This window comes from Xiphias gladius, chromosome 7 (assembly GCF_016859285.1).
Source record: "Xiphias gladius isolate SHS-SW01 ecotype Sanya breed wild chromosome 7, ASM1685928v1, whole genome shotgun sequence".
Lineage (NCBI taxonomy): Eukaryota > Metazoa > Chordata > Actinopteri > Istiophoriformes > Xiphiidae > Xiphias > Xiphias gladius.
In genome coordinates this window covers 21,594,625-21,622,602 of record NC_053406.1, presented here as the reverse complement: position 1 = coordinate 21,622,602, position 27,978 = coordinate 21,594,625, and the positions used below count along the sequence as shown (strand labels likewise).

Here is a 27,978-nt window from a genome sequence, read left to right as displayed (position 1 = left end):
CATTGGTTTGTTAGTTACAAACAGCTGAAACTTGTGCTTTCTGTGGAACAGTCCTTTTGTTGAACTGCTTCAGCAAGCTTTTTCTCATGTCTTTACCTCTTAAGCAATATATAAGTGGATTTATCATGGGGGGGCAAAGGCTATAAAGCACGATAATAACTATTCGCATATCAGTGTTAAATCTAATGCCGACATTGCTGGCTAAATATACAAAACATCTGGGTAAATAATAGAGTGAGATTATAATCAGTTGAGTGCTGCAAGTGGACAGAGACTTTAGGCGACCCTGTACATTTGCTATCTTAAGTACTGCTATAATTATGCAGCAGTATGAGAAAATTATAAATGCCAGAGGACCTACTAGCGCTACCATTGCAAACACAAAAGCAGAAAAGCCATAAGGAGCTCTGTCAGTGCAGGCCAGCATTGTTATACCAATATGATCACAGTAACAGTGATTGATTATGTTGGAGGCACAGTAAGGGAGCGGGTACGCCCTTATAACGATCATTAGAGGTCCTGCCTTGGCAACAACCCAAGCAGTAACACTGAGAATACAGATAGTAGAGTTTTTAAGAACAAGTGAATATCTGAGAGGATGGCAGATAGCCAAATACCTATCAAAAGCCATTAGAAAGAGAATATAAGAATTCACTGTGCCCAGGTAGTGAACAAAGTACATTTGGACAAAACAAGCAGTGAATGAGATGGTCCCTGATTGAAACCAGTAATTACTGATGATCTTAGGTAACGTGGCTGTGCTAAAGAGAAGGTCACATACGCTCAGATTCAGAATGATATAATACATGGGCTTGTGAAGGCTGCGGTCAGTTGCAAATAAAAAAAGAACTGTACCATTGCCTATCAAAGTTAAGGAATAAACCAAGAACAATACAGCTGAGGCGAGACCGTGGTACTTTAGATGAAGTCCGGGGAATCCAGTGAGGATAAATTCAGTCACGCTGCTGTGATTTCCCTCTGGCATGATGGAGCAGAAATTTCCCAAACCCACTGAAAAGGAAATACGGGAGCACATTAACAACACATTAAACACTTTAACAACAAACATTTAAACAATGCACTGTCAACTATTATATGCTTTATATTTCCTTTTGTCTAATTCAGTCTAATTCAGATTTTTCACGCTAGTCATTTAGCACAGCCTTGATACTACGTTGCGTTTCGCTACATGTACACTTGGTGTGTGTGACAGAATAAAACTTTGAATTCTTAAATCCTGAAGGATATACATCAAAATAAAATGCAAACGTGAGTAAGGCCTTAGTCAGCTACAGTAGATCAGACAATGCCTACCTTTCTCAAACAGTATGGCAGCACACTCTACTTACTCACCTGCTGAATCACCTCTTAAGAAGACTTGTTAAAGCACGCCTTGTGATGAAATATGATGACGATGACGATGATACATATTCTCAGTGGGTGTTAATGTCCTACTACTCGGACTGTATTCAATGTGGTAATTAACATTAAATTAGTCAGTGGGGAAATACTGTATATCCTATACATAACAAGGAACACTCACCTCACGATGGCTAATTGGAAGAAACATTAATTTAATAATGCTAATGGATTATAAATCCCACAGGGGTAAACAACTTCACTTTAACAAAACCCCAATGTGTACCTAAATTGATACCGAGGGAGGGGAGTTATATCCCCAGTGTTTAATAGTGGTCTCTCAGCACATAGCATGTGTTTTTCATCTGAGTGGATGTCTTTGTAGCGTAACGGTCCAGGTTACAAGCCAATGAACATGAAATGTGAGGCTTGTTTCGGTTTTCAGTTTAATGTTTTAAGTTGCTGGACAATGACTGCCTGTGGTTGCTATTATTACTATAGTTATTTGTAGTAATTGTATTGTTAGCATGGGTGATGTAGTGCTAAAAATAATTGTATTAGCAGATCGATTTGTGTAAATTGTGATTAAGAGAAGCTTCATATACCCAAATTAAGTTAATCCTACTCCGAAAGAACTTGATTACACTTTTTGTAGTCTGTTTTGTAACAAGGATCTGTGGAGATTGAAGCTAGACGAATTTGAGACGCAATAGAAAGTCACCTCGAACGTCTTCACGACCATTTGTTTCTTTCAAAAGAGAAAAGAGAAAACAAGACTAGGTCAGAACCTAGTATGTGGCCGGACCGCCCTTTATCTGTTTGCTTCTCTCCAATGTCTGTCGAATTTCTAATAAAGCTGTTTTCTTTTACACGTTTTTCTGTTTCTGTTGTCAGACAACGGAACAAACATGAAAGAGACTGAAACGCGGCCCATTAAGACTACATGTTAACCAGCAGTCACTACCAAGCCATTTCCAAGCTGCAGCTCTGCAACTGCTAAAATCCTGATTCTATAACCCCAACGTCGTCTGACAAAATCACCATACAAATATGTTAAAGACAAGCTCTGTGCTGGGATTTCGACTATATTTACTTGTAAAAAGATCACTCAGAGAGAAGGTTAGAAGTTGACTTCACGTCTTTGGAGCTGATGTGCGGTTAATTGAATGAGACGCATAGAGAGGTGTGCCTGCGGAGGGAAAGCCTGACTTTGCACTTGTGGGTTTTTCTCAAAAAGTCCGATTAGATTTCTTGCGAGGTGCTTTTGGAATAAAAGTCGGTAAATCTAGCGGAAAAGGGCCTAAACTGGCAACTCGGCTCTCAAACGCCCCCCTGATGGCACAACAGAGACTGTTTGCGCCAATTCACTTTGAAAGAGCATCGACCAAAAGTGTGACGTCAGCACTCAGTCATGTGGCATTTGGCTGACCAGTGGTGTAACTTTATCTCTCAGTCAGTCAGTACGGATATTTGCGTTCATAGGGCTGGCCCCGCTGTTGCAGTCCAGCCAAAAACTTGGAGGGTGGATTGATTCATTGCATGCAATTAGTCCGTAACAACAGTCAGATATCAGTTAAAAATATCGGATATTTGATGGTTACAGCTTTTTAAGTGTGCGGACTGGTTGCTTTTCTACTTTTCATAACATTGAAAACTTAGCTTTGGATTTTTTTTTTTTTTTAAATAAGCTACATGAATTTGAGTTATGGACTTTGTGATGGGCATTTTTCATGACTTTTTCATATATGCACTCGTTTAATGGAACAAAAATATTTTATAGAATAATTAATAATCAGAGTAATGGCTGTAGACCTATGTCCTCCATTTTTTTAACACGGAGGATACTATCTCAGGCAGCTCAGAAACATACAAGTGCTCGTCTCAATGACAAAATATACAATGTGGTAATTTAGGATTTAGGCATCTTGAATCGCTGCCTTACAGGCCAAAGTGACTTCCTGGGATTTCAAAGCTTTTGTATTTTCCAAGTCTTTTCCAAATCTGTGGAACTTAACTATGTCAGCTGAACATGTCAACATGTTTAAGAGTTGATTTTAACACAAGTAGTTATTCTGTTGAGATGAGAATTCACTAGGGTAGAAAGACACAGAGGCCTATAGTCACGCATGCACACTTAATCACACACTTGAGACCGTTATTGACATGACACACTAACTAGCGTCCTCTTGGAATTCATTTGTGTTGTTGCTACTGAGTACAATCAGTCTAAAACAAACACGTCACTCTGCCTGCGTGAAAACATTTTTTGAGGTTCAATTGTTGTGCGGAAGACAATGTCAGTAGAAAGACTGTAGTTTACTTGCACATAGCGCAGCTTTTTTTTTTTTTTTTTTTTACAATTTTGCTGATATTAAATTGGGGTTTACAAGATGTTTACAAGTTTTGAAGCAGTTAAACTACATGTCGGATCAGTGTTCCCATAAAAAACTGGATGACACTGTGGTCAGCACTCGGACCTTTCCTTGTGTAGTTTGCTCCTTCTCCCAGTGTCTGCTTGGGTTCCTCCGAGTGCTCTGGATGCTTCCAAAGACATTCAGTTTAGGTCCACTGGATACATTTCCCATTGATGTGAATGTGGTTGTCTGTGTTATCCCTGTGATAGACTATGACTTGTGGCATGTTTAGCTTAGCATAAAGATGAGGAGGGGGAAGTAGCTAGCCCAGAGAAGTTATGAGAGAAGAGACAAACCATTTAAAACATTTTTAATAGAAAAGTCCATAATACCAAAGATGGAGGTTGTATGACACATATCCTGCCCGTTCCCCCCAAAAAGCCAATCATCTGCTTTGTTATCAGCCGAATGGAAAAGATATCAAGCCAATCGTGTTGTTGCACTGACGCAAGCGAAACCTTTCGCGTGCATAGCAGAAGTATAACCTGTGGGGAAAAAAAAGCATTTTAAACCTTAATTTGCAGCAAAGTCACCAAACCTTTTAAGCGGTATTTATCAGATTTGACGAGGGATTCTATACATGCAGTTTTTATGTCCCGGTGACCATTGAAAGTGAAGTTATGGCTCTCTCCCCATTCATTTAGATAGGGGTCTGGCCTTGTTAGCTCGCAATAGCTGCACGGCGGTGTTGTCAAGATGGCTGCCGAGCGGCAAGACTTGCCCATAAGGACTTTGGCTTGTCTCTCTCCAAAGCGGAAAAAAAAAACAACTGCCTACCAACACCCTTAATGTTGAGTAGTTACAGTAACACGTTTTATCTTGTGATATAACATATCTGACAATCTGGCATTCAAACATACCACAGGTCATTATGTTCTGTGATGCCTGTCTGTTCAAACATGACAGGACCATTACGGATAGAGCTGCAACGCTTGTGCGATTATTGGCACAATAATAATTGGTAGGGAGCGCAAGGCCTCCTTTTCCTACTTACAGCACTGTTGGAGAACAGTAGTGAGTTTGGAACTAATGACACGGTATTGAGATGATGGATTTCAAAAACATTTTGCAGATGAATGACTGTTTATCTCTTTGCATTAATTGATAACTAGTGTGTCTAATGACAAAGTATCAGTACTAAAGTAGTAAATGGTAAATGGACTACACCTGAATGAAAAGTTAAATTTCCCCCTCGTTCACCCGATGGCAGCCACTGTGTGCCCATATCCACCTGAGAACTCATCAATCCTGAGCAATGAAACTTTAACGGGGACTTCAAGTCTCTCCCACTTTGGCACTCATGGGATCATTTGTTGTTGACATTCCCAGCCGATGACCAACCCTTCCAGCAAATACGGGGATTTCTGATTTAGTATTTTGCTAACTGGAGTAAACCAATTATGTGCTAGCTCAAATTAGCTGAGGTCAACATCCAATGTGATTGGATGAAGGGCCTGTCCAATGAAAAGTTACTGCTCTGGCAGAGCCTTAAAACCCTAAATCCTAGAAGCTGTCTGGCAAAGTCTGTCGGTTGTAGAGAAATCTGTTTTATCCAGCTCAGTTAGAGATATTTTTTGTAAAATATGACAACTGGTTATGATTTTACAACACGTTGAATGATCTTTTGCTTTGAGAGCAGCTTTTCATCATTCTCCGGAGTTTTTCCCCGCATTTTTTAACATCTTGATATTTTGTTGAATATGCATTTACAGAATGCTTCAATCACAGTAACAGAATTTACCATAGTTGGTTTTGACAAAACCAAAAGGCCTATGGTCGTTGGCGTGGTTATTTTGATTACCTATGTTCTAACTATTCTAGCCAACATGACAAACATCCTCTTCATTATTTATGACAAGAGATTACACAAACCAATGTATCTTCTGATTTGCAACCTTGCTGCTGTTGATACACTGCACACCTCCAGTGTCAGTCCAACAATGATCGGTATCCTAGTTGCTGGTGTTAATACCATATCCTATGTGCCGTGCTTTATTCAAATGTTTGCTTTCCACCTGGGAGAGGCGATGGAGAGCTTTTCTTTATCGATTATGGCGTTTGATCGACTGGTTGCCATCAGTTGTCCTTTTCGGTACCACAGTTACTTAACAAATGCACGTACTCTTTTCCTTACATTTATCCTGTGGATTGTGGCCTTTAGTGTTATGGCTGTTTTTCTTGCAGCGGTGAGTCCTCTCCCTCACTGTTACTCAACAGTGAAGTACACTTTCTGTGACTATGCTGCCATAGTACGAACCACTTGTGTTGACCCAAATTACTATTTCAATCTGGCTACCGTCATATCATTTTTTCTTTTATTTTTCACTTTCATTTTTATTTGCCTGACCTATATTGTAATCATATATTTTATAAAATTTTCCTCAACTAATGATAAAAAGAAAATGGCCAGCACTTGTTTGACCCACTTGATTGTGGTAACATGTTATTACTCACAATTATTTATCGCCGTTGTCCTCACCAGGTTAGGTGTGGTATTAACTCTTGAGGCCCGCCATGGCTTAATGATCGGGTCTGCCCTCGGCCCATCACTTGTCAATCCTTTTGTGTACTGTTTAAGGACAAAAGAAATTAAAAGTAAGATCTTTAGGGTATTCAAAAAAGTTGTGACATCTCAGTAGACTCTTACGGAAGCCCTGAGAGACAAGTTGATTTTTTTTCCCTTTTTTTTTTTTTTTTAACAATTTTGCTGATATTAAATTGGGGTTTACAAGATGTTTACAAGTTTTGAAGCAGTTAAACTACATGTCGGATCAGTGTTCCCATAAAAAACTGGATGACACTGTGGTCAGCACTCGGACCTTTCTTTGTGTAGTTTGCTCCTTCTCCCAGTGTCTGCTTGGGTTCCTCCGAGTGCTCTGGATGCTTCCAAAGACATTCAGTTTAGGTCAACTGCATACATTTCCCATTGATGTGAATGTGGTTGTCTGTGTTATCCCTGTGATAGACTATGGCTTGTGGCATGCTTAGCCTAGCTTAGCGTAAAGATGAGGAGGGGGAAGTAAGCTGGCCAGAGAGGATTATGAGAGAAAGACAAACCACTTAAAAACATTTTTAATAGAAGAATCGTATGCAAAGATGGGTTATGTATTTTTATATCACCTTACGTTCCCCAAAAAGCCAATCATCTGCTTTGTATCAGCGAATAGAAGAATCTCAAAACCAATAGGTGTTGTTGCACTGTATGGCGACTGTGATGCATAACGAAATATAACCTGTGGGGAAAAAAAAAGCATTTTTAATCCTTAATTTACCAGCAAAAGTCACCAAACCTTTTAAGCGTTATCAGATTTGTGAGGATTCTATACATACGTTCTTATCATTGACCATTGAAAGAGTGAAGTTATGGCTCTCTCCCCATTCATTTAGAAAAGGGGTCTGGCCTTGTTAGCTACTTAATAGCTGCGCGGCGGTGTTGTCAAAAGATGGCTGCCCGGCGGCAAAGACTTGCCAGGACTTTTGGCTTGTCTCTCCAAAGCGGAAAAAAAAAAACAACTGCCTGCAACACCCTTAATGTTGAGTAGTTACTTTGTCCTTAACCGTTTTATCTTGGCAGATATAACATATCTGACCAATCTGGCATTCAAACATGCACCACAGGTCCATTATGTTTCACTGTGATGCCTGTACTGTTCAAACATGTAACCAGGACCATTACCAGGATAGAGCTGCAGCTTGTGCGATTATTGGCACAATAATAATTGGTAAGGGCGCCAAGGCCTCCTTTTTCCTACTTACCGCACTGTTGGAGAACAGTAGTGAGTTTGGGAACTAATAGACACGACATTGAGATGATGGATTTCAAAACATTTTGCAGATGAATGACTGTTTTATCTTTCCTTTGCATTAATTGATAACTAGATGGCTGATATTCTAATGACAAAAGTATCTAGTACTAAAGTATTAAATGGTAAATGGACTACCTTAAATGAAAAGTTCAAATTTCCCCTCGTTCACCCGATGGCAGCCACTGTGTGCCCATAATCACACCTGAGGAACTCATCAATCCTGAGCAATGACGACTTTACTTGAGGAGATTTCCAGATAGTCCTCTCCTGCCACTTTTGGCACTCATGGGATCATTTGTTGTTGACATTCCCAACCCCGATAACCAACCTGTCCATTCATTATGCAGGAGGATTTCTGATTTGAAGTATTTTGCTAACTGGATGTAAACAAATTATGTGCTAGCTCAAATTAGCTAAAGGTCGACATCAATGTGATTGGATGAAGGGCCTGTCAATGAAAGTTACTGCTCTGGCAGAGCCTTAAAACCCTAAATCTCACTAAAGCTACAATGTCATGGCAAAGTCTGTCGGTTGTAAATCTGTTTTATCCAACTCAGTTAGAGATATTTTTTGTAAATATGACAACAACTGGTTATGATTTTACAACATGTTGAATGATCTTTTTGCTTTGAGAGCAGCTTTCATCATTCTCCGGAGTTTTTACGCATTTTTAACATCTTGATATTTTGTTGAATATGCATTTACAGAATGCTTCAATCACAGTAACAAATTTACCATAGATTGGTTTTGACAAAAGCCAAAAGGCTATCTATAATTGTTGGCGTATTAGTTATTTTGATTACCTATATGTTCTAACTATTCTAAAAGCAACATGACAAACATCCTCTTCGTATTTATGACAAGAGATTACACAAACCAATGTATCTTCTGATTTGCAGCCTTGCCTGTTGATACACACTGCACACACCTCCAGTGTCAGTCCAACAATAATCATTATCCTAGTTGCTGGTGTTAATACCCTGTCAATGTGCCGTGCTTTATTCAAATGTTTGCTTTCCACCTGGGAGGGGTGATGGAGATGTTTTCTTTATCGATTATGGCGTTTGATCGACTGGTTGCCATCAGTTGTCCTTTTCGGTACCACAGTTACTTAACAAATGCACGTACTCTTTTCCTTACATTTATCCTGTGGATTGTTGCCTGTGGTGTTATGGCTGTTTTTCTTGCAGCGGTGAGTCCTCTCCCTCACTGTTACTCAACAGTGAAGTACACTTTCTGTGACTATGCTGCCATAGTACGAACCACTTGTGTTGACCCAAATTACTATTTCAATCTGGCTACCGTCATATCATTTTTTCTTTTATTTTTCACTTTCATTTTTATTTGCCTGACCTATATTGTAATCGTATATTTTATAAAATTTTCCTCAACTAATGATAAAAAGAAAATGGCCAGCACTTGTTTGACCCACTTGATTGTGGTAACATGTTATTACTCACAATTATTTATCGCCGTTGTCTTCACCAGGTTAGGTGTGGTATTAACTCTTGAGGCCCGCCATGGCTTAATGATCGGGTCCGCCCTCGGCCCATCTCTTGTCAATCCTTTTGTGTACTGTTTAAGGACAAAAGAAATTAAAAGTAAGATCTTTAGGGTATTCAAAAAAGTTGTGACATCTCAGTAGACTCTTACGGAAGCCCTGAGAGACAACTTGATTTTTTTTCCTTTTTTATTTTTTTTTTTGTACTTTTTTTTTTACAATTTTGCTGATATTAAATTGGGGTTTACAAGATGTTTACAAGTTTTGAAGCAGTTAAACTACATGTCGGATCAGTGTTCCCATAAAAAACTGGATGACACTGTGGTCAGCACTCGGACCTTTCTTTGTGTAGTTTGCTCCTTCTCCCAGTGTCTGCTTGGGTTCCTCCGAGTGCTCTGGATGCTTCCAAAGACATTCAGTTTAGGTCAACTGCATACATTTCCCATTGATGTGAATGTGGTTGTCTGTGTTATCCCTGTGATAGACTATGGCTTGTGGCATGCTTAGCCTAGCTTAGCATAAAGATGAGGAGGGGGAAGTAGCTAGCCCAGAGAAGTTATGAGAGAAGAGACAAACCACTTAAAACATTTTTAATAGAAAAGTCAATAATACCAAAGATGGAGGTTGTATGACACATATCCTGCCCGTTCCCCCCAAAAAGCCAATCATCTGCTTTGTATCAGCCGAATGGAAAAGATATCAAGCCAATCGTGTTGTTGCACTGACGCAAGCGAAACCTTTCGCGTGCATAGCAGAAGTATAACCTGTGGGGAAAAAAAAGCATTTTAATCCTTAATTTGCAGCAAAGTCACCAAACCTTTTAAGCGGTATTTATCAGATTTGACGGGGGATTCTATACATGCAGTTCTTATGTCCCGGTGACCATTGAAAGTGAAGTTATGGCTCTCTCCCCATTCATTTAGATAGGGGTCTGGCCTTGTTAGCTCGCAATAGCTGCACGGCGGTGTTGTCAAGATGGCTGCCGAGCGGCAAGACTTGCCCATAAGGACTTTGGCTTGTCTCTCTCCAAAGCGGAAAAAAAAAACAACTGCCTACCAACACCCTTAATGTTGAGTAGTTACAGTAACACGTTTTATCTTGTGATATAACATATCTGACAATCTGGCATTCAAACATACCACAGGTCATTATGTTCTGTGATGCCTGTCTGTTCAAACATGACAGGACCATTACGGATAGAGCTGCAACGCTTGTGCGATTATTGGCACAATAATAATTGGTAGGGAGCGCAAGGCCTCCTTTTCCTACTTACAGCACTGTTGGAGAACAGTAGTGAGTTTGGAACTAATGACACGGTATTGAGATGATGGATTTCAAAACATTTTGCAGATGAATGACTGTTTATCTCTTTGCATTAATTGATAACTAGTGTGTCTAATGACAAAGTATCAGTACTAAAGTAGTAAATGGTAAATGGACTACACTTAAATGAAAAGTTAAATTTCCCCCTCGTTCACCCGATGGCAGCCACTGTGTGCCCATATCCACCTGAGAACTCATCAATCCTGAGCAATGAAACTTTAACGGGGAGATTTCAAGTCTCTCCCACTTTGGCACTCATGGGATCATTTGTTGTTGACATTCCCAGCCGATAACCAACCTGTCCAGCAAATACGGGGATTTCTGATTTAGTATTTTGCTAACTGGAGTAAACAAATTATGTGCTAGCTCAAATTAGCTGAGGTCGACATCCAATGTGATTGGATGAAGGGCCTGTCCAATGAAAAGTTACTGCTCTGGCAGAGCCTTAAAACCCTAAATCCTAGAAGCTGTCTGGCAAAGTCTGTCGGTTGTAGAGAAATCTGTTTTATCCAGCTCAGTTAGAGATATTTTTTGTAAAATATGACAACAACTGGTTATGATTTTACAACATGTTGAATGATCTTTTGCTTTGAGAGCAGCTTTTCATCATTCTCCGGAGTTTTTCCCCGCATTTTTTAACATCTTGATATTTTGTTGAATATGCATTTACAGAATGCTTCAATCACAGTAACAGAATTTACCATAGTTGGTTTTGACAAAACCAAAAGGCCTATGGTCGTTGGCGTGGTTATTTTGATTACCTATGTTCTAACTATTCTAGCCAACATGACAAACATCCTCTTCATTATTTATGACAAGAGATTACACAAACCAATGTATCTTCTGATTTGCAACCTTGCTGCTGTTGATATACTGCACACCTCCAGTGTCAGTCCAACAATGATCGGTATCCTAGTTGCTGGTGTTAATACCATATCCTATGTGCCGTGCTTTATTCAAATGCTTGCTTTCCACCTGGGAGGGGTGATGGAGATGTTTTCTTTATCGATTATGGCGTTTGATCGACTGGTTGCCATCAGTTGTCCTTTTCGGTACCACAGTTACTTAACAAATGCACGTACTCTTTTCCTTACATTTATCCTGTGGATTGTGGCCTTTAGTGTTATGTCTGTTTTTCTTGCAGCGGTGAGTCCTCTCCCTCACTGTTACTCAACAGTGAAGTACACTTTCTGTGACTATGCTGCCATAGTACGAACCACTTGTGTTGACCCAAATTACTATTTCAATCTGGCTACCGTCATATCATTTTTTCTTTTATTTTTCACTTTCATTTTTATTTGCCTGACCTATATTGTAATCGTATATTTTATAAAATTTTCCTCAACTAATGATAAAAAGAAAATGGGCAGCACTTGTTTGACCCACTTGATTGTGGTAACATGTTATTACTCACAATTATTTATCGCCGTTGTCTTCACCAGGTTAGGTGTGGTATTAACTCTTGAGGCCCGCCATGGCTTAATGATCGGGTCCGCCCTCGGCCCATCTCTTGTCAATCCTTTTGTGTACTGTTTAAGGACAAAAGAAATTAAAAGTAAGATCTTTAGGGTATTCAAAAAAGTTGTGACATCTCAGTAGACTCTTACGGAAGCCCTGAGAGACAACTTGATTTTTTTTCCTTTTTTCTTTTTTTGTGGTACTCATTTCGGCCACAAGATGCTGAATTTCACCATTAACCCAGTCTAAATAGGACTAAAAGCAACAAACATGATCCTGATCCTAATCCTGATGTGTTAGACAGAATATTCATATGTACAACAGACGCACGTCTCAGAAACATCTCAACATACTGGAGCTGCAACAAGTAGTCGATTAATTGATTAGTCAGTCAAAAGAAAACGATTCGGCAACTATTTTGATAATCAAATAATTGTTTTAGTCGTTTTTAAAACAAAATTCCAATCAGTTTCTGGCATCAGCTTCTCAAGTGTGAGGATATTCAACTATTTGTGGCAAGATAAGATTTTGTTTGTGAATAAGGCCCATTGTATAAAATGTTTTTTAAGAAATGTCAGTGCTGCCCCCGGCTGGTGAAAGGGGGAAACTCTCGGTTGGTCATTTCTGTGCACGTTACCGACCTTTAACGGGAGAGGAGAGAAGTTCATTGTTATTATCAGTACTACTAATACCACCACCACCACCACCACCACCGCCACTGATACTACTACTACTAATGTTAATAATAACGATGTATTGTAAAGCACATCTGTTTTGTGTCAAAATAATAAAAATCTGAACCGTGCCTCACTTCCATAATACACACTTCTTTAATGTCAAACTGCATGGAATGCTGATCCCAGCTTACATAACTACAGAAATGTATTCCAACTTGAACGGTATTCACTTGTGCAGCTAGTACGCAAGACGTGTGTGTGCTGTGCCGGTTTGTACTGGGCGGGCATGTGCAGACGATGTTAAGTAAAACGACATCACTGGGAAACCACTGCCAGTTAAACCCAACAGAGGGCAAAATGGTACAGATGCTGGGGGACACAGCTGCTGTGACAACATTACAAGTGTCACCGTAATTTGTTTTCCTGGTTTTTTTTTTTTACGGTGTGTGCATTAAAGTACACATTAGGCAAACCCTGATGCTCAGATGTTACTAGACTGGTAATAAAATAATGCTCGGGTGATGAGCAAAAATGACAAAATCCCAAAGTAATTTTCACTCTTGCAGTTGTGGCACAATAGATTTAACTAATTTCATTGAATTTGTTGGCGTCAACGTCCTTCTTCGTGACTCATTCCTGCCCCAAAACTCCAAAATGATTTAATACGCACTTCATCGTAAACATGCCTGCTGTGTGTAGTACACACTAACAGCTTGATATTGATATGGGAGCAAGCAGGGGAGACAGAAGCGAGTCAGCGCTGATTAAACAGCCACGGGATGAGGAGGACAGGGACGAGACGCCGTGGGAGGAGCACATGCGTGCGGGCAGGACAGGGACAAGGTGGAAACGCGAACTTACACAGATGCAGTGAATTATTATTTTTTTTTTACAGGAGGCCATCGCCTACTCCACCGGGCAGAGCTGAAATGCTCTCCGTACTCCGTTCTCTAGAAAAAGTTGATCTCCACCTTCCAGTCAGAACTTGAAGGTAGAGCCCAACCAACACAGGCTTTGGAAGGCCGGTGCCAATTTTGACATTTGAGGTTTTAAAAAACAAACAAACAAACAAAAAAAATCAGATAACGATATGACTGCCATTGGCTGCAAACAACCCACCGACTTATCGTTCGGGCTCTGGCTGACTGTACCGGTCTGTCCGCCATAGAGCCAGTCCTATCAGTGACGAGCTTTATACCATCCTCACATTCGTATGCATCAAAACAAGAAGCATATGATATATAAATATATTCCCGTGCAACCGGGCTGCGTGTTCTCACAGCCTTCTGGCGAGGGTCCCGGGAATGAGCGTGGAAAGAAAGAAAAGGCAGGCGATCGGAACCCGAGGTTCTTCAATCAAAACTGCTTCTCAGATGATCCGGTGCTGTGATTATCCAGTTACCATGTTTATTTATTTTTTCTTTTTTTCTCCTCCACTTTTTATTTATTCGCTTAGTAGATAGTGACTTTAAAAAAAAAAAATCCCCCTCTGCTGGGCCAAAGGTCAAAAACACTTCAAACGGTCCGGTGTGTTCATCTACTGTAAATTACGGTTTCATTTCATTTAAACTGTGTCCCATGTTTGAATGGAAGTTCAAATTCGGAATAAAAAGTGACAACCCTGCTACGCAGCCTTAGGTTAAATTCTGCACGGCCCTTTTCCAACACGTCCAACACCTTCGTTTGGAGCTCGGGTTTATAATTTTACCTCCATTTGGGTTGACGTACACGCAACAGAATTACAGATTTCCGTTATTGTGGCTATGATTAAAGCCACTACGTGAACAGTTTGAGGAGTTTTGCGAGTTTCCCCTCAGGCGCAGTATCGCATGGGCATCACACCTAAACCTACACTGGCCAGACTACAACCAAGGTGTGGGAGGTGTTGACAAAATCTTTATCAAGACATTTATGTATTATCTTTGCCATAGCGATATATATCGTGATATTTTTGCATGCTTGTTTTGCCTAATGTTATACTTTAAATCTGACAAATCAGAGTACCGACAAACATCCACAAACAGTGCCCTGACACAGCCGGAGACATTAAAAGGGATAACTACTTGACATGAGTGTTAACAAATAGCAAACTGTAGCTAAAACGGTATCGTGTCACAGCACAAATCATCCTACTGTGCAACTGCATTCAAGACTGAGGTGTTAATAAAAGGCACAGCTAGAAAGTAAGTAAAAGTACTGTAGTTATAGTAAGTTAGTTCGTAGTATAGTTTATATTCTACAAGTTTAATTTGATTTCACAAACTGTGCTTTTGTTCTAAGGTGATCGGTGACTGTGTATTTTACTTTCTTTCTTGTGTTGTGGCGCAGTGAGGACATTCCGGTTAAGCGAGCTTTGAATCTGTTTTCACTTTTGTATGTCGAACTTTGAGAAAGCTTTTCTTAAAGAGAAAAAAAAAAAAAGATGCTCACTGCTCCAAGCAGGAAACCCCCGAACGGGACCTGTTGGCTTCATTAGCCGAGCTGAGCACCGGGGACACATCACATCACTCTGGAGGGCCGCGCGTGACACGTCCTCCCGACCTCATTAACCTGACGAGGAAGAAAGCCGAGGAGGAGAGACACAGTAACCAAGTGCCGGTAACCACAACGCAACGGCCACAGCTGTGCCACCAGACGCTGGTAAACACGACCCACAAAAAACCACCAAAGGATATTATGCCACCGAGGAAATGTCTCCGAACGTATCCTACGAAACAACATGCAATGTGGAGAACATAGTGCATAAGACATAACAATTAGACATAAGAAACAATACAAACAAGACGTAAAAGCGAAGGGCAAAGTTTTATTATAACTAAGTATTGTCGGTTAAAGAATGGGCCAAGACAGAGCATCTTCAAACCCACCTTTTGAGTTATTCTTGGGTCTCGTGTTTCCCTTCACGTGAACTTGGACAGATTTGTCCAACAAATTTGGACAACATTGATATTTCACGATGTGATATAAACTCATATGTATCCATCGCACAAGTTAAAAACACTGTCAGTGTGTGTGTGTGTGAGGGTAAGTGTGTATTGTGTTGGCCTTTTGGTGCACGTTTAGTAAAGTTAGCTTCAGCTGTGATGAGCAGCAAATGAGAAATATCATTTTTTCCCCCCCTGATGTTTAATTGCAGAGAATTACAGCATCAGAAGTTTAGTTTAGGCTTCTCACTACCCGCTCTTATCTTTATTTTTATTTTTAATAATGTTTTTGAAGTCCTTGTCCTTCCTCCTTCTTGACTCTAGTAGTTTGTTGTCTAATTTTGCATGATTGTGATGCATTACAAAACACTGTGTAGGAATGTACAGTAAAAGAAAGTTATTATTAAAACTGTAAAATCATGATAATAAGTTATTATTATTGAAGTTTTGCAATAAAAAAAAATGTTTTGATAAAATAATTAATACATGATTTGCAGTTACCCTATACTTTGCATTGTATAGTCACTGCAAAGTGTCTTAGTGTTTTCAAATCAGCCACATTTAGTGATGAATGGTCAGATTGTATTATTATCTTCTCCTGTATTGATAAATATCAGTATTGTGCCAGTAAAAGCCTTATGGAGACAATGAAATGTTATCACGAGCTGGAAAGGAGCTATGTGGATAACTTGTGAGGTCGTAAAATCGAGGTGTGCAATCACAAATTTCACCACAGATTGGAGACAAAGGATCGTTTTTTCAAAAATAGCTCTGTTAGAATGATGATAAAAAGAGGGATCCGATGTTTTTCAGGTGGTGAATTGCAAACCTATATTGTTCTTAAAGAATACAATACATCATATTTCCAATCATGTCTTCCATTGGCAGGGGATGGGCAGGTGCGCTACTCTCTTGGGGCACGTAAACGCTCTCCCAGAGAGTGTGAATGTTTGATGCAACGTCAACAAATTTCCGCTTGATTCCAGTCAACTTCGGCGATGTAACATAAGGCCCGGTACGGCACTGCCTCCTTTCAACGCCGCCCTCTCTGGCAGCAACATAGCCAGCACTCTGCCCTGCGAGGGCTCTTCTCTCCTGCGTCTGCTCCTGTCCGATGATGGTCCGATCGCCCTCCACCCGGCCCAGTGCCTTCCATGAAAAACTTCGCCTGTCTACACAGACATGAGCAGTAGTGAGTCGAACGATGTTGTTAATGCAATGGTATTAAACTGCTGGTGGGAGGAATGTTCCCACTCTTGAACTTGTGATTTGAAAAGCTCTCACCTCTCTTATCTGGCAGTTTACCCTTTAGCTTCATCATCATCATCGTGTGCTTCATCATTCACTTGTCCTCTAAATACATAAATAATAAAGCCATCATGCATAAAGTCCCCCTGCATGACTTCATATACAGTGGCGTCCGAAAGTCTTCAGACCCCCTCGCTTTTTGCTCACTTTATTGTGCTGTAAATTTAATTTTAAATGGATAAGTTTGCCATTTTTCTCCATCAATAACCCATAATTCAATTCAATTCAATTTTATTTATATAGCGAAAAATCATAACACAGGTTATCTCAGGGCACTTTTCATGTAGAGCAGGTCTAGACCGCACTCTTTATAGTTATATTTAGAGAGACCCAACGCTCCCCCATGAGCAAGCACTTGGCGACAGCGGTGAGGAAAAAAAAATCCCTTTTAACAGGTAGAAACCTTGAACAGAACCCGGCTCATGGTGGGCGGCCGTCTGCCGTATAACATAAAAATGTGTCACAATAATGAGACTAATAATAAAACTAATAATCATAATAATAGGGTGAATAATAACACTAATAAAACGAAACATAATGATAGTAATGACAATCATTATAATTGAAGCAATTGGGGTTGAGCAGGACCGTGGGGGCAGCAGGTGGTTTGCAGTCACAGATCCAGACTCTGCAGCACCAGGGTCAGAAGTACCTGCAGGAAGCGACAGGAGGAGAGAGGAGGGAGACGAGAAACAAGCACAAAACCACGGGAGAGAGAAGAAGCTGAGCTAGTACCATGCACTGATGGGATATGCATGCCTACAGATGGAGAGGGAGGAGAGGAGAGGGGAGCTCGGTGCATCATGGGAAGTCACCCGGCAGTCTAGGCCTATGGCAGCATAACTAGGGGGTGGTTCAAGACAAGCCTGAGCCGGCCCTGACTGCAAGCCCTATCAAAAAGGAAATAGGATGGTCTCTATCTGAAAATAGAGACCATCTTGCGATGGGATCACGCCAGCAACGTCGCCCGCCAACATGTTGACGTTCTGGCCCATGTCGTCAGTACTACATTCCTACATGAACACTCAGTACCCATGGGTCAGAGCGCGCCCATCTTCGAAGTCAGCCTTCATTCTGATCTCAGGTACACACCCGTGAGGTTTTGTGTGTACATGTCGCACGGTTGTGACGCCATCGTGGTGACAAAATCTGTCCACAGACATGGCAGACGTTTAAACACCTGCCAGAGTATTCAAAACTTCTGTGGTAGTTCCCGCTACACACACACACACACACACACACACACACACACACACACAAACACACACACACATACACACACACAGACTCACTCTGTCATCCTGGGTTCCTGAATGTAGATCGATGGGCAAAAATGTCCAAAAATGATTTTTCTAAATCTGCAACGAACCAAAGTGTGCAAGAAGCGAACGGGTTTGAATACTCTCTGAAGCCACTGTAAGTGTCCGTTAATTTTGCCAATTTTTGCACATCAGGAATCGTTGCAGCGTGGGTGCAGTTTGCTTTATTATCGGTGGTCACCCTTTAGTCTCAGGGCACCACAGTAATCAGAAATTCCAAATGACAGTCAGCGGATATGCAGCTGGGACATAGTGTAGCATACCGATGGCTGAAGGGTTGATATGCGAAGATAGGTTTTCAGTGGTGCCTGAGTGGAGTTAGTCACAGTTTTAAACACTGAAATTAAGGCTGTATGTTGAAGTCTAATATAACACCAAGAACGAGAACATTGCCCAACAGTCGAGTTGTAATATAAAACATTTAATTATACAGACTTACTGTATTTGATAACCTTAACTGTACAAGATTCAGCAGCCTCTGAGCACCGGTTTAATGGAAAATATTAGTAATCTTAATCTTAATCAGAATCAGGATCAGCTGTATTGGCCAAGTAAGTTTGAAATACAAAGAACTGGATTCCCAGTGTTTCTCACTGTACTTACACAGAACATATACAGAACACATGTCCTGGAGAGGAAATCACACAGAGACACACAGCCAAAACCAGGGCAAGGAGGCTGAACAAGCAAACATCGACATATAGCTGTTGTGTACAGTTATTTTGTAATAAATCTTAATAATTATTAAGTAATCAGTTTCTATAGATGTGTACATTTAGATGAGGTGACCGGTAGATAATCTGGACTTATTCATAACAAAACATAAAGGTAAGGGCTAAGGTGAGGGTCAAAGTAGTGAAATGTAAAGCCAGTTTAGTTCTCTGTGGTTCTGGTTAGATTTGGAGCCACATATTATGAGGAGTATTTTTTTTACCCAATTTTTTGGCTTTCTTAGAACTTTCTCAAATGTGATGATTGACTTTGATTGCTGGTTTTAGTTCACTGTAACTACGATGTGCTTTGAACAAATAACCGGCACGTTACAACCTATGGGCCCGAGACCGCCCCCCTCCCCCCCGTCTTCTACCGAGCTCAGAAGACACGAGAGGGCAGCAAATCACACAAAATGCAATGGATCCATAGAGTGTTGAACCAACAGAGAGCAAATTCATGTGCTTTCTGTAAATTTGTTGACGGGAAGGAGTTTGTACTGATGGCGCCCTCTGCTGTATTTATACTGTGAATACGCAGGGTAATTTGAAGGGGTGATTGTCGTGTGTTTTAAGGAAGATTCTTTAAGAGCTAACTGTTACCTGTTGTTTATATGTGGACGGAAGATGCTCGCTGCACAGCACATCTAGCTGCCAGTGACCTGGACGACTGGCAGCCCTCAGTTAGACAAACTTTTGAGAGAGTCACATTAAAGCAAACAATAGTAATTATTCATGTATATTAACATGGACACAGCAAACTTGATGAGCCACTGGATCCACAGGTTTACCCGCAAACATATAACAGTTCAGCTGTGCAGCTGTTTTGCGTGTGCAAAAAGATACAGTGAATGCATATAAACTGTATGTAGTCAAAAAACGTTGTGGTGTGTAGCAATATACACAAGAGTTGATAGGAGAAATACCTCGTTTTTGAAGCAATAGTAGATGACAAAGCCCTGAATACAAGTCCCCAAGTACATCAGTGACAAACACTGGTGATTTATTTGCAAAAATGTTTGTATTGTGTGCAGCTGCCGGAGGAGAAAAATTGATCAGCATCACAGAGGTAATTCTGCAATAGCTTTTCAAGTATAGTGGTATAATGGTAAAGCAATAATGAGTTCTATGCTTAAAATGTGGCAGTAATTATTTAGCCTTACCCGAAAGTTAATTACTGGTAAACACATACTGTACTGTAGTTTTCATATGCATTGTTTGAAAATTAACTTGTGTCAGAAACATTTTTGAGCTTATATTTTTAGCGAAAAGAAGGGCATTTTGTTGCCAAGAATGTATTTATAAGGTAGCAAGACAAACAAAACGTTGTCAGTGGGAGAAGAAAATCATGCCGCAATTGTGAAACGTTCGAGCTCACTGACAGTGCCCTAACATGGAAGGATCTTATTCCTAAAAAAGTGCACTACTTTTTCACGAATTTCTTTTGTTTTCAGTCCGTAGATGATTGGATTCAGTGTTGGGGGGAAAATTAACGTCGACACCCCCATGAATCTCCTCAAATGTGGTGAAATGTTCTTCACTCTGTATGATATGATGGTGAAAAGCCCCAGGCACTCCAAGAGGAGAAAAACTAACAGATGTGTAGCACAGGTCTGCAGGGCTTTGGCTTTTGTGTCCGATCGTCTGGACCTGAAGCATGCAACGAGGATCTGGAGATATGTATACAAAATCATCCCATTAGCTATCACTTGTGAAAGAGCGACTGTAAAAAGCCCATAAATGTTGTTGATGGTTGTGTTGGCACAGACCAGAGACAGCAAAGATGGATTATCGCAGTAGGGGTGCGTCATTTCAGATCGACAGCGGGGTAAGCGCAAGAGCAGAAGAAAAAGCACGCCTATTAAAACTAAACAACTCAGCCACACGGTTGTGATTATTCTCATAATGTGAGCGTTTGTCATAACTGTGTTGTATTTCAAAGGGCAACATATGGCAATGTATCTGTCATACGCCATGGCAGTCAGAATAAACACTGTGCCTCCTGCGTAGATGTGGATGAAAAAAGCTTGGGCAATGCAAGCTGAGTATTGCATCGTCCTGCTGTCAGTGAGTATTTCTCTGATGACCTGTGGAAAGAGCGCGGAGGAGCCTATGAGGTCGTTGATAGGCAGGTTGAGCAGAATTAGATACATGGGCTGATGCAGGGATTGGTTCAGGAGAATGGTGAGGATTAGGATGAGGTTGCAGAAAAGTATGACCATGTAGGTCAAAGACGCAAAAAGAAAAGCAGGAGCGACACTTTCCGAAGAGAGATTAAAGCCAGTCAGCACTAGAGAAGAGGATGCGTTGTGCAGGTTTTCCATCTTCAAGCTCTTCCTCCCTAGAACATCGAAAAAATCATTAATATTTTCATCGTTAAACTGCATAACTATTCATTAGTTGTATAACTGTCACCCCAGCAAGAACGTAGGAGGACAGGATAAGATAAGAAATACGTAGAGAGATAATGATATAAAATTACAGTTAGTTTTAAGTTAAAAAAGCAAATTGCAAATGGTTCCTGCTAAGGACAGAACTAGCCAAATTAAGCCTGATTACATCCAGACCGCTTCACCTTGAGTCCACATACATTTCAGTTAAACATCACACATCATATATAATATACATAAATAGCACTTTCTGTATATTCTGTTCCTGGAGGTTTAAATCCAATAAACTATAGAGGAAAATCCAATACACTATAGAGGACAATCAGAAAACAGTACATTCATCCATGTCTAAACTAAATAAATACTGTAATAAGAAAACATGTAGTGGATCATCGCTACCCAGTACCGGCAATGCTGGCAATGACCAACTGGTAAGATCTTCAGAAGGACTCGCTATTATATAGACATGATTTTCGCTGAACACCGGGCAGATCCCTGGTGTCTCCTGGCTTATCGTAAAGTATATCTTTAGATTGTTATGGCAGTCAGTGGCTCACAAGGGGCCTTGGAAGAATTGGAAACTTAGTTGCCTCGCCACCATTAACGTAAACATAGCCAAAATGTTTGAAGACAGATTAATACATTGATTTAAAAATTAATAGAAATCCTTTCTGTTGTCAAAATAACAAATTTTAGGTGGATTGTGGAACATACGCTGTGTGATTATGTTGAAGTTATGGAGGTCATATGTTTGATCTCCAGGTTTCCAACCTAGGATTGTAGAGGCATCAAGCGGTGGCCTTGGTTTCCATCCAGTGTTGCCCCTTGTGGGTGTCCAGACAGCTGGATGAACAAAAAAGCTTGAAAATATGATGAAACATTTCTAAACTGCTCTTTGTTTTTCTACATCGTAACAAGTGGGTTGAACATAAGACTAAAATGACCGCCCTGTTTTCAAAACCCCGGTCCCGGAGGAGAGTGAAGGTCCAGCTCTTTGGAAGCCTACCATCCACCTCCAGCCTGGTGTGGTAGATAAATGCAGCGCTTCAGTCACTCAAACATACCTCGTCTGCGGACATAATCCAGGCAACAACTACATTTTACAGTGCAAATGTGTTGGCAATACAAACAATTTGGTAATACATAAATGTAATTTCAAGGAGACAGGGTTGCTCCCAGCCCCCATAGGTACCCAGATATCGATTAAGCATTTCTACACCTTTTCAGTCACTAAAATAACACATTTAGAAGAGTGTGCATAATTGGCGGCGGCTTTAACTCTCCGTATGCTTTCTAGTCTTTGATCAGGTTAACTTGGACCACAGTACGCGATTATTAATTTTCAGAACTCACTGGATCTGCCCCCGCTGAGTCGAAGTAGTGATCTCATTGAAAAGAATGAGGAGGCTGTGGCTTTTTGAAGCAGTGCCGTGGGTCTAGCGGCCAGGAGTGGTGGTCGAGTATGAAAAAAATAATAATTAAAATATTTTCAGTGTCTTCAAAACCAGTCTGGGTATATGGTGCTGAACACAGTCTCACTGCGGGTTTTAGAAATAAAATAACGGTAGTAGCGTTAGAGACGACAGCCCTTCAGACAGCGATGCATGCCGAGGACCAAATCACAAATGAAAAGGCATCCTGATGAGGCTATAGATCTTTCCGCACAGTGTGAGGATATATTAACAGTTTTATATGAAGTGAGAAATGTGTTCCAGAAAACTGTTCGCTTTCCTAAACACAAAAACAACCAGTGAGATTAGAAAGCACATCACATTCTCTGGTGCAGAAACTTTGTCAGTAACAAGACTGACATCTATGATGCAGTTTGGTTTCAAAAAATATTCTAGCCCCATGTGCAGAATATTAACAATGTTATGAAAAGTTAAAATACACATATCTCTGCAACATAATTTATTTTAGCACTATTTTAACTGCCTATCCCCCGGATTTATATATGTAAGAATATGAATAAATTTAATGCATACTTTGAATCCACACTTGAATTAGAGTTTGAAAACTGAGTAGTAAAGGTTTTTACATTATATCGAATGTCAGCTCTTTATTTTTAGGTTTGTCCAATGCCAAAATAAATAAATTAAATAAACAACAATTTAAAAAAAAAAAAAAGTTCCAAATAGAGAGAAAGAGAGACAGAGGGATGTTTAAAAAGAACAGCTGCTGTCTCTGTGACAACAAGGGATTAAACTGTGACAACAGGCTCATATGAATGTGCTCAAATGTGTGTTTTATGCGTATTCAACCAGCCGGCATCATGTCCTGTACCACTTCATTGTTGCTTCTTCAGAAGTTCTTTAAAACCTCCGAAAGAATCTTGAAGATTTGTCTCTGAATGATCAGAACGTCTTTAAATGTTTAAGCAAAAAGCTCAATTTCAAAAAGCAGTGAGTGATAAGCACCGCTTCTAACCAGATCTAGAGAGAGAGGTTCGCTGTCAAGTTTATTGACTGTTACCACTGAGTCACATGCAAAATTCAAAGATTAATTTAGAAATATACTAAGACCTGGATAGTAAACTTTCAAAGAATGCCGTGCGAAAATTACCACTAATTCAACAAGGATAATTTACCAAAACATTTTATAAAAGATTAAACACTCCTTTTAACCTTGTTCCACAGCTTCTCTCTTGGAACTTGATATAAAAAACCATTGTGGCCGACACTGCCTTCATTTTCCATTTCCTCCCAAATTCAACCAAAGCGAATTTTGACCGCATATCTGCCGAGTTGCATGACACACATCCAGCGACGTTCGAGAATGACCGCACCAGCTTCACTGGCCAGAAGAATGGAGGCAAAACATCTGCATCGCTGGGTTCCAGGACTCATGTAACCTTACTTAACACAGGAATACGTGATCAGAAAATGAAATGATCACGGTTTGCATTTCGAGGTAGTCCACATCATCCTTGTTAGCTGTAATGTAAGTCAAAGTATGTGCGCTTGTGCGTTTTTGTGTGAAATTGGCTTTACTCTGTATTGGTGGGTCTAAGGGCGAGACTAAGTTCCGGTGTGACAGCAGGGATAAGCAGGGATCTTCTTCCCTCACATTTGGTGTGAAAGATGCTGTGGGGGGGGGGGGGCAGGTAAGCCTGGGGACTGACAAGCGAGGGCCTTACTCTGTGGCCAAACCTTAGAGACCAGCAGAAAGCTAGAGGGCAGTTAAGCAAGGGTGCCGCAGTCCGTTCCGTCTGCTACTGCCAGTGCTTGTGGTCAGCATGCCAGACACACCAGGCAACTAGGGATATCAAAATAACCAAGCATGTCAGGCCGCAGGGAAACTTTCTTCCCTCCACAGTGAAAATTCCCAGTTATGACGGGAAAGTTAACGGGGAATTATTCCATGCCTTTTGGAAGGTGTAGCTTAGGCTAGAGGTTGGTCCACTGTACAGAAAGCTCTGCAGCTGGTGTTGTGGGCAGGTCACAAAACTAAGAGGAGCTTTTAAACACGACAACTAAAAGGGCAAAAAAAAAAAAAAAAAGTAAAAATCCCCCAAAAGTCAGCAGCCTGTGATTTATAGCACTCCCCTCACGGTAGCAGTTCCAACAGAGCGAGTGGGATCCGAGAGAGTTTTTCGTGCTCTTTTCACAGTTGGTTTTTGCGTCCAGATAAGGCTACACACCTATTTGGGAAGCCCGGTGCACAGCTAAAGAGAGCCTGAGCGCTTACAAAAGTCTGAGTGCATATAAGTTTACTCACTTTACAATTTTATTCCTCTGTTGAATACCTTTTCCACCCCTTCACATTTCTGATTTGTGCACTCCACCTCACAAATCCACTTAAAGTATTTGCTGTTGACAACGTGGTTTGGTTTTGCAAAAGGAATTAGAGGAACATTTAGAATAAAGAATAGTTTGTATAATTGTAGAGTACAACGTTTAGTAAATATGTTTGTACACTCTTTAAATCAGTGTCAAGGACATGGAAAAAGGGATGCACATATCACATGTCCTTTCAAACATTTTCCACATTTACCATATTTAATTTTATTCATAAGGAAATTACAGGAGTTTCACACAGAGCATAGGTACATACTCACAAGATTTGATTTAATCTTTTATTTTATTGTATTTACAGTACATATTTTATCCCAGTGTGTGTGTGTGTGTGTGTGTGTGTGTGTGTGTGTGTGTGTGTGTGTGTGTGTGTGTGTGTGTGTATTGAAATTTGTATAGAAATATAGAAAAATGTAGAAATATTTTGTTTTTCATTTCCACGTCCGTAGCTCATATTGTAGTCCACATATTGGAAAATTTTGAATATCTGCAGACACAATGATGTTCTATTATGAAGTTTCACACCAAACAGAATGTACAAATATGGATGCATGTTCAACTGTTGTAACTTTCTTTTATTTAGGTAACGATTTTTTGTTCGTAGCTTTCAGAAATCTTTAGGTTCTGCGAGGATCTGTCGCTATCGTGATTAATTTCCACAGTTTTCCTCTCACATTAGCTCCTGTCATCATGTTCCTTATCATTTATTAAAATGACTTTCGGTTGGAACCTCTGGACGAGAAAGGGCCTCAGCTGTTTCAAGTGATCAGTAGCATTTTGTTGAAAGGTTGATAATGCCCATAAACATATTTTAAGATAAATGTGAACATGAGATAATTTACAGATTCCCAAAACAATGTAATCATCAGACAAAGGAATATTTGCTGTGTGAAAAAATGCATGACATGTATTTTTGTATGGACACTATTTTTGCTCAAAGGATTAAATTACACTTGATTCGGAAGTTGTCAGTAGTTTAGGCTGAACTGATATATAGATTTAAAAAATAAAGGTTTAATTCACCACTCGAATGTAAAATATTTCATGGGAAAGTTAAAACATCAAGCTGGACACATCTTTGTTGAGCTTACATTTCTTTTTAGGAACATGATAATGCTCCGCTTCAGTTCTGTGGTTTTCAGTCCATATATAATCGGGTCCAGAAAAGGGGGAAATATGACAACTGTCACGCCAAGAACCCTCCTCACGTACGGGGATGCACTCTCAAAGCGGTGAGAAATGAGTGAAACCACAGTATTGACTTGCAAGATTAAGAAAACAACTAGATGTGTACCACATGTCTGGATGGCTTTCCTCCGGGCGTCCGGCTGATTGGTCATGACGCATGTACGCAAAATCTGTGCATATGTGTATATTATTATTAACAGCGGTCCGCCTTGAACCAGGAAAATAGTAGCTAGTCCATAGTAGTTGTTAACACTGGTGTCCTCGCAGACCAGCTTCAGTAATGATGGGTTGTTACAGTACAAATCCACTATATTCGTCCTGCACCTTTTAAACCGCGCAAGCAACAAAATCAACGTGACAATAATTGAGAAATTTAGGAGCCATATTGAAACAATAATTCTATTTAGATTGCGCGGACTCATGATGGCATTATACCGCAAAGGACAACATATAGCAATGTATCTGTCATATGCCATGGCACTCAAGATCAGCAGGTTTCCTGTACCATAAACATGAATCCAAAAAGCCTGAGTTACACAGGCAGGATAGGAAATCAGTCTGTTCTGTGTCACGATGCTGGAAACGAGCTGGGGGAAAAAAGCCGTCGCGCCCACCATGTCGCTAACGGGCAAGTTGAAGAGCAGGATGAACATGGGCTTGTGTAGCTTTTTACTCACCGCAATGGCTGTTAATACCAACAGATTGCAAAACATAATAACCAGATACGTTAAGGTCCCAAACAAAAATGCTGGGTAAATATTTGCTTCAGACAAGCCCAGTGTTTCCAGCCTTAGTAAAACAGCAGAAGACACATTTGTGTACATAGCTGTATCCCACTGCACACTATAATGTTCTTACTGTTGCTTCTTCCGTCGAAAATATTTGCCAACTGATGCATGAACAATTTTCAGCTGAAAAAAAAACGAGAAAAAAGAGTATAACATTATTAATAATATCCCTGTTAACAAACAATCTTAGATTAAGTGCCATAGAGTAATTCAGCTGCGCCTCTGAAACCTTACCTCTGGCAATATGTTATCTCGTCCTCACCTGCAGCTGATCTGTGTTGTGAATGACTCAGCCTGTTATTAGCATTTAAACACAAGGGTAAAAGGTAATGTTACCCAAGAGTACAGTGCAGACAGATTTTTGTTCCGAGACTGACATACGGCAGTAGGTAATCCACGTATGATGTAATCCAGACTCAGAAAATAGCCGCCTTTTGTTTAGAGTATCATAGGCCAAATGAATTGGGAGGGGGGGGGGGTTGATTTGTAACATTAAATCACAAACAGATTTCTGTAACATGGGATCACAGCTGAGCTTAATCTATGATTTCCCCGGCTTATCCATCAACTGGCTGTCTGGTGATGGGGGTTGAGAGGCCGTTCCCTGAATTACATTTATGTTTTGCCAGGGCTGAGCATTTTTCATTTGAAGGGGTTGGTATCAAAAACAATTCCTAACAAGTGCACTATCACTGGAGTCCTAATTATTATTATTATTATTTATGCTGAATGTTGAAAATGTTTTATAAATATGTAAATACTGTGGTACTGTGGTTTGTCTTTGGTGCTATTGCCTTTCCACATGGCTACATAGTGAGATTCATAAACTTCAGTTACACTGGGTACAAACTCTTTTCATATTTTTATTTATTTTAAGGCGACAGCGTTGCTAATGCTACATAATATGAGATACGTACGGGAATGTTTATGTACGTGTGCTCTGAATGTGATGATTGAAAGATTTTTTTTTGTGATTCCTGCTGTGTTTGGTTTTGTTGCTAAGGAATCAATTGTGAATT

At 40.2% G+C, this 27,978-nt stretch overlaps 5 protein-coding genes across 5 annotated transcripts; 2 read left to right on the top strand and 3 right to left on the bottom strand.

The window, feature by feature from the left end:
* Positions 1 to 10: 10 nt before the first annotated feature.
* Positions 11 to 985, bottom strand: LOC120792119 (olfactory receptor 2AT4-like). Its single transcript, XM_040131171.1, has one exon. It carries the CDS (start codon positions 983 to 985, stop codon positions 11 to 13), a length of 975 nt encoding a protein of 324 aa, XP_039987105.1.
* Positions 986 to 5,800: 4,815 nt separating this feature from the next.
* Positions 5,801 to 6,412, top strand: LOC120792220 (olfactory receptor 6S1-like). Its single transcript, XM_040131294.1, has 3 exons — positions 5,801 to 5,873; positions 5,958 to 6,022; positions 6,173 to 6,412. Exons 1-3 carry the CDS (start codon positions 5,801 to 5,803, stop codon positions 6,410 to 6,412), a joined length of 378 nt encoding a protein of 125 aa, XP_039987228.1.
* Positions 6,413 to 11,063: 4,651 nt separating this feature from the next.
* Positions 11,064 to 12,002, top strand: LOC120792219 (olfactory receptor 4D11-like). Its single transcript, XM_040131293.1, has 3 exons — positions 11,064 to 11,463; positions 11,548 to 11,660; positions 11,763 to 12,002. The coding sequence occupies exons 1-3, from the start codon at positions 11,064 to 11,066 to the stop codon at positions 12,000 to 12,002; spliced, it is 753 nt and encodes a 250-aa protein (XP_039987227.1).
* Positions 12,003 to 18,579: 6,577 nt separating this feature from the next.
* Positions 18,580 to 21,123, bottom strand: LOC120792218 (olfactory receptor 52D1-like). The gene is made up of 2 exons (XM_040131292.1): positions 20,227 to 21,123; positions 18,580 to 18,627 (listed from the first exon to the last, which is right to left on the bottom strand). The coding sequence occupies exons 1-2, from the start codon at positions 21,121 to 21,123 to the stop codon at positions 18,580 to 18,582; spliced, it is 945 nt and encodes a 314-aa protein (XP_039987226.1).
* Positions 21,124 to 26,044: 4,921 nt separating this feature from the next.
* On the bottom strand, positions 26,045 to 26,995 carry LOC120792217 (olfactory receptor 52B2-like). Its single transcript, XM_040131290.1, has one exon. The coding sequence runs from the start codon at positions 26,993 to 26,995 to the stop codon at positions 26,045 to 26,047; it is 951 nt and encodes a 316-aa protein (XP_039987224.1).
* Between the last annotated feature and the right edge of the window lie 983 nt (positions 26,996 to 27,978).

Excerpts from the sequence above, each read along its gene's own strand:
- LOC120792119 (XM_040131171.1), bottom strand. The coding sequence starts at position 985 with ATGCCAGAGGGAAATCACAGCAGCGTGACTGAATTTATCCTCACTGGA.
- LOC120792220 (XM_040131294.1), top strand. The coding sequence starts at position 5,801 with ATGGAGAGCTTTTCTTTATCGATTATGGCGTTTGATCGACTGGTTGCC. Across the intron at positions 5,874-5,957 it reads TTGTCCTTTTCGGTACCACA|CGGTGAGTCCTCTCCCTCAC; the intron begins GTTACTTAACAA and ends TTTTTCTTGCAG. Across the intron at positions 6,023-6,172 it reads TCTGTGACTATGCTGCCATA|AAAATGGCCAGCACTTGTTT; the intron begins GTACGAACCACT and ends AATGATAAAAAG.
- LOC120792217 (XM_040131290.1), bottom strand. The coding sequence starts at position 26,995 with ATGTACACAAATGTGTCTTCTGCTGTTTTACTAAGGCTGGAAACACTG.
- LOC120792218 (XM_040131292.1), bottom strand. The coding sequence starts at position 21,123 with ATGGAAAACCTGCACAACGCATCCTCTTCTCTAGTGCTGACTGGCTTT. Across the intron at positions 18,628-20,226 it reads CAAAAGAAATTCGTGAAAAA|CTGATCCTGATTCTGATTAA; the intron begins GTAGTGCACTTT and ends TGGCCAATACAG.
- LOC120792219 (XM_040131293.1), top strand. The coding sequence starts at position 11,064 with ATGCATTTACAGAATGCTTCAATCACAGTAACAGAATTTACCATAGTT. Across the intron at positions 11,464-11,547 it reads TTGTCCTTTTCGGTACCACA|CGGTGAGTCCTCTCCCTCAC; the intron begins GTTACTTAACAA and ends TTTTTCTTGCAG. Across the intron at positions 11,661-11,762 it reads ACTATTTCAATCTGGCTACC|AAAATGGGCAGCACTTGTTT; the intron begins GTCATATCATTT and ends AATGATAAAAAG.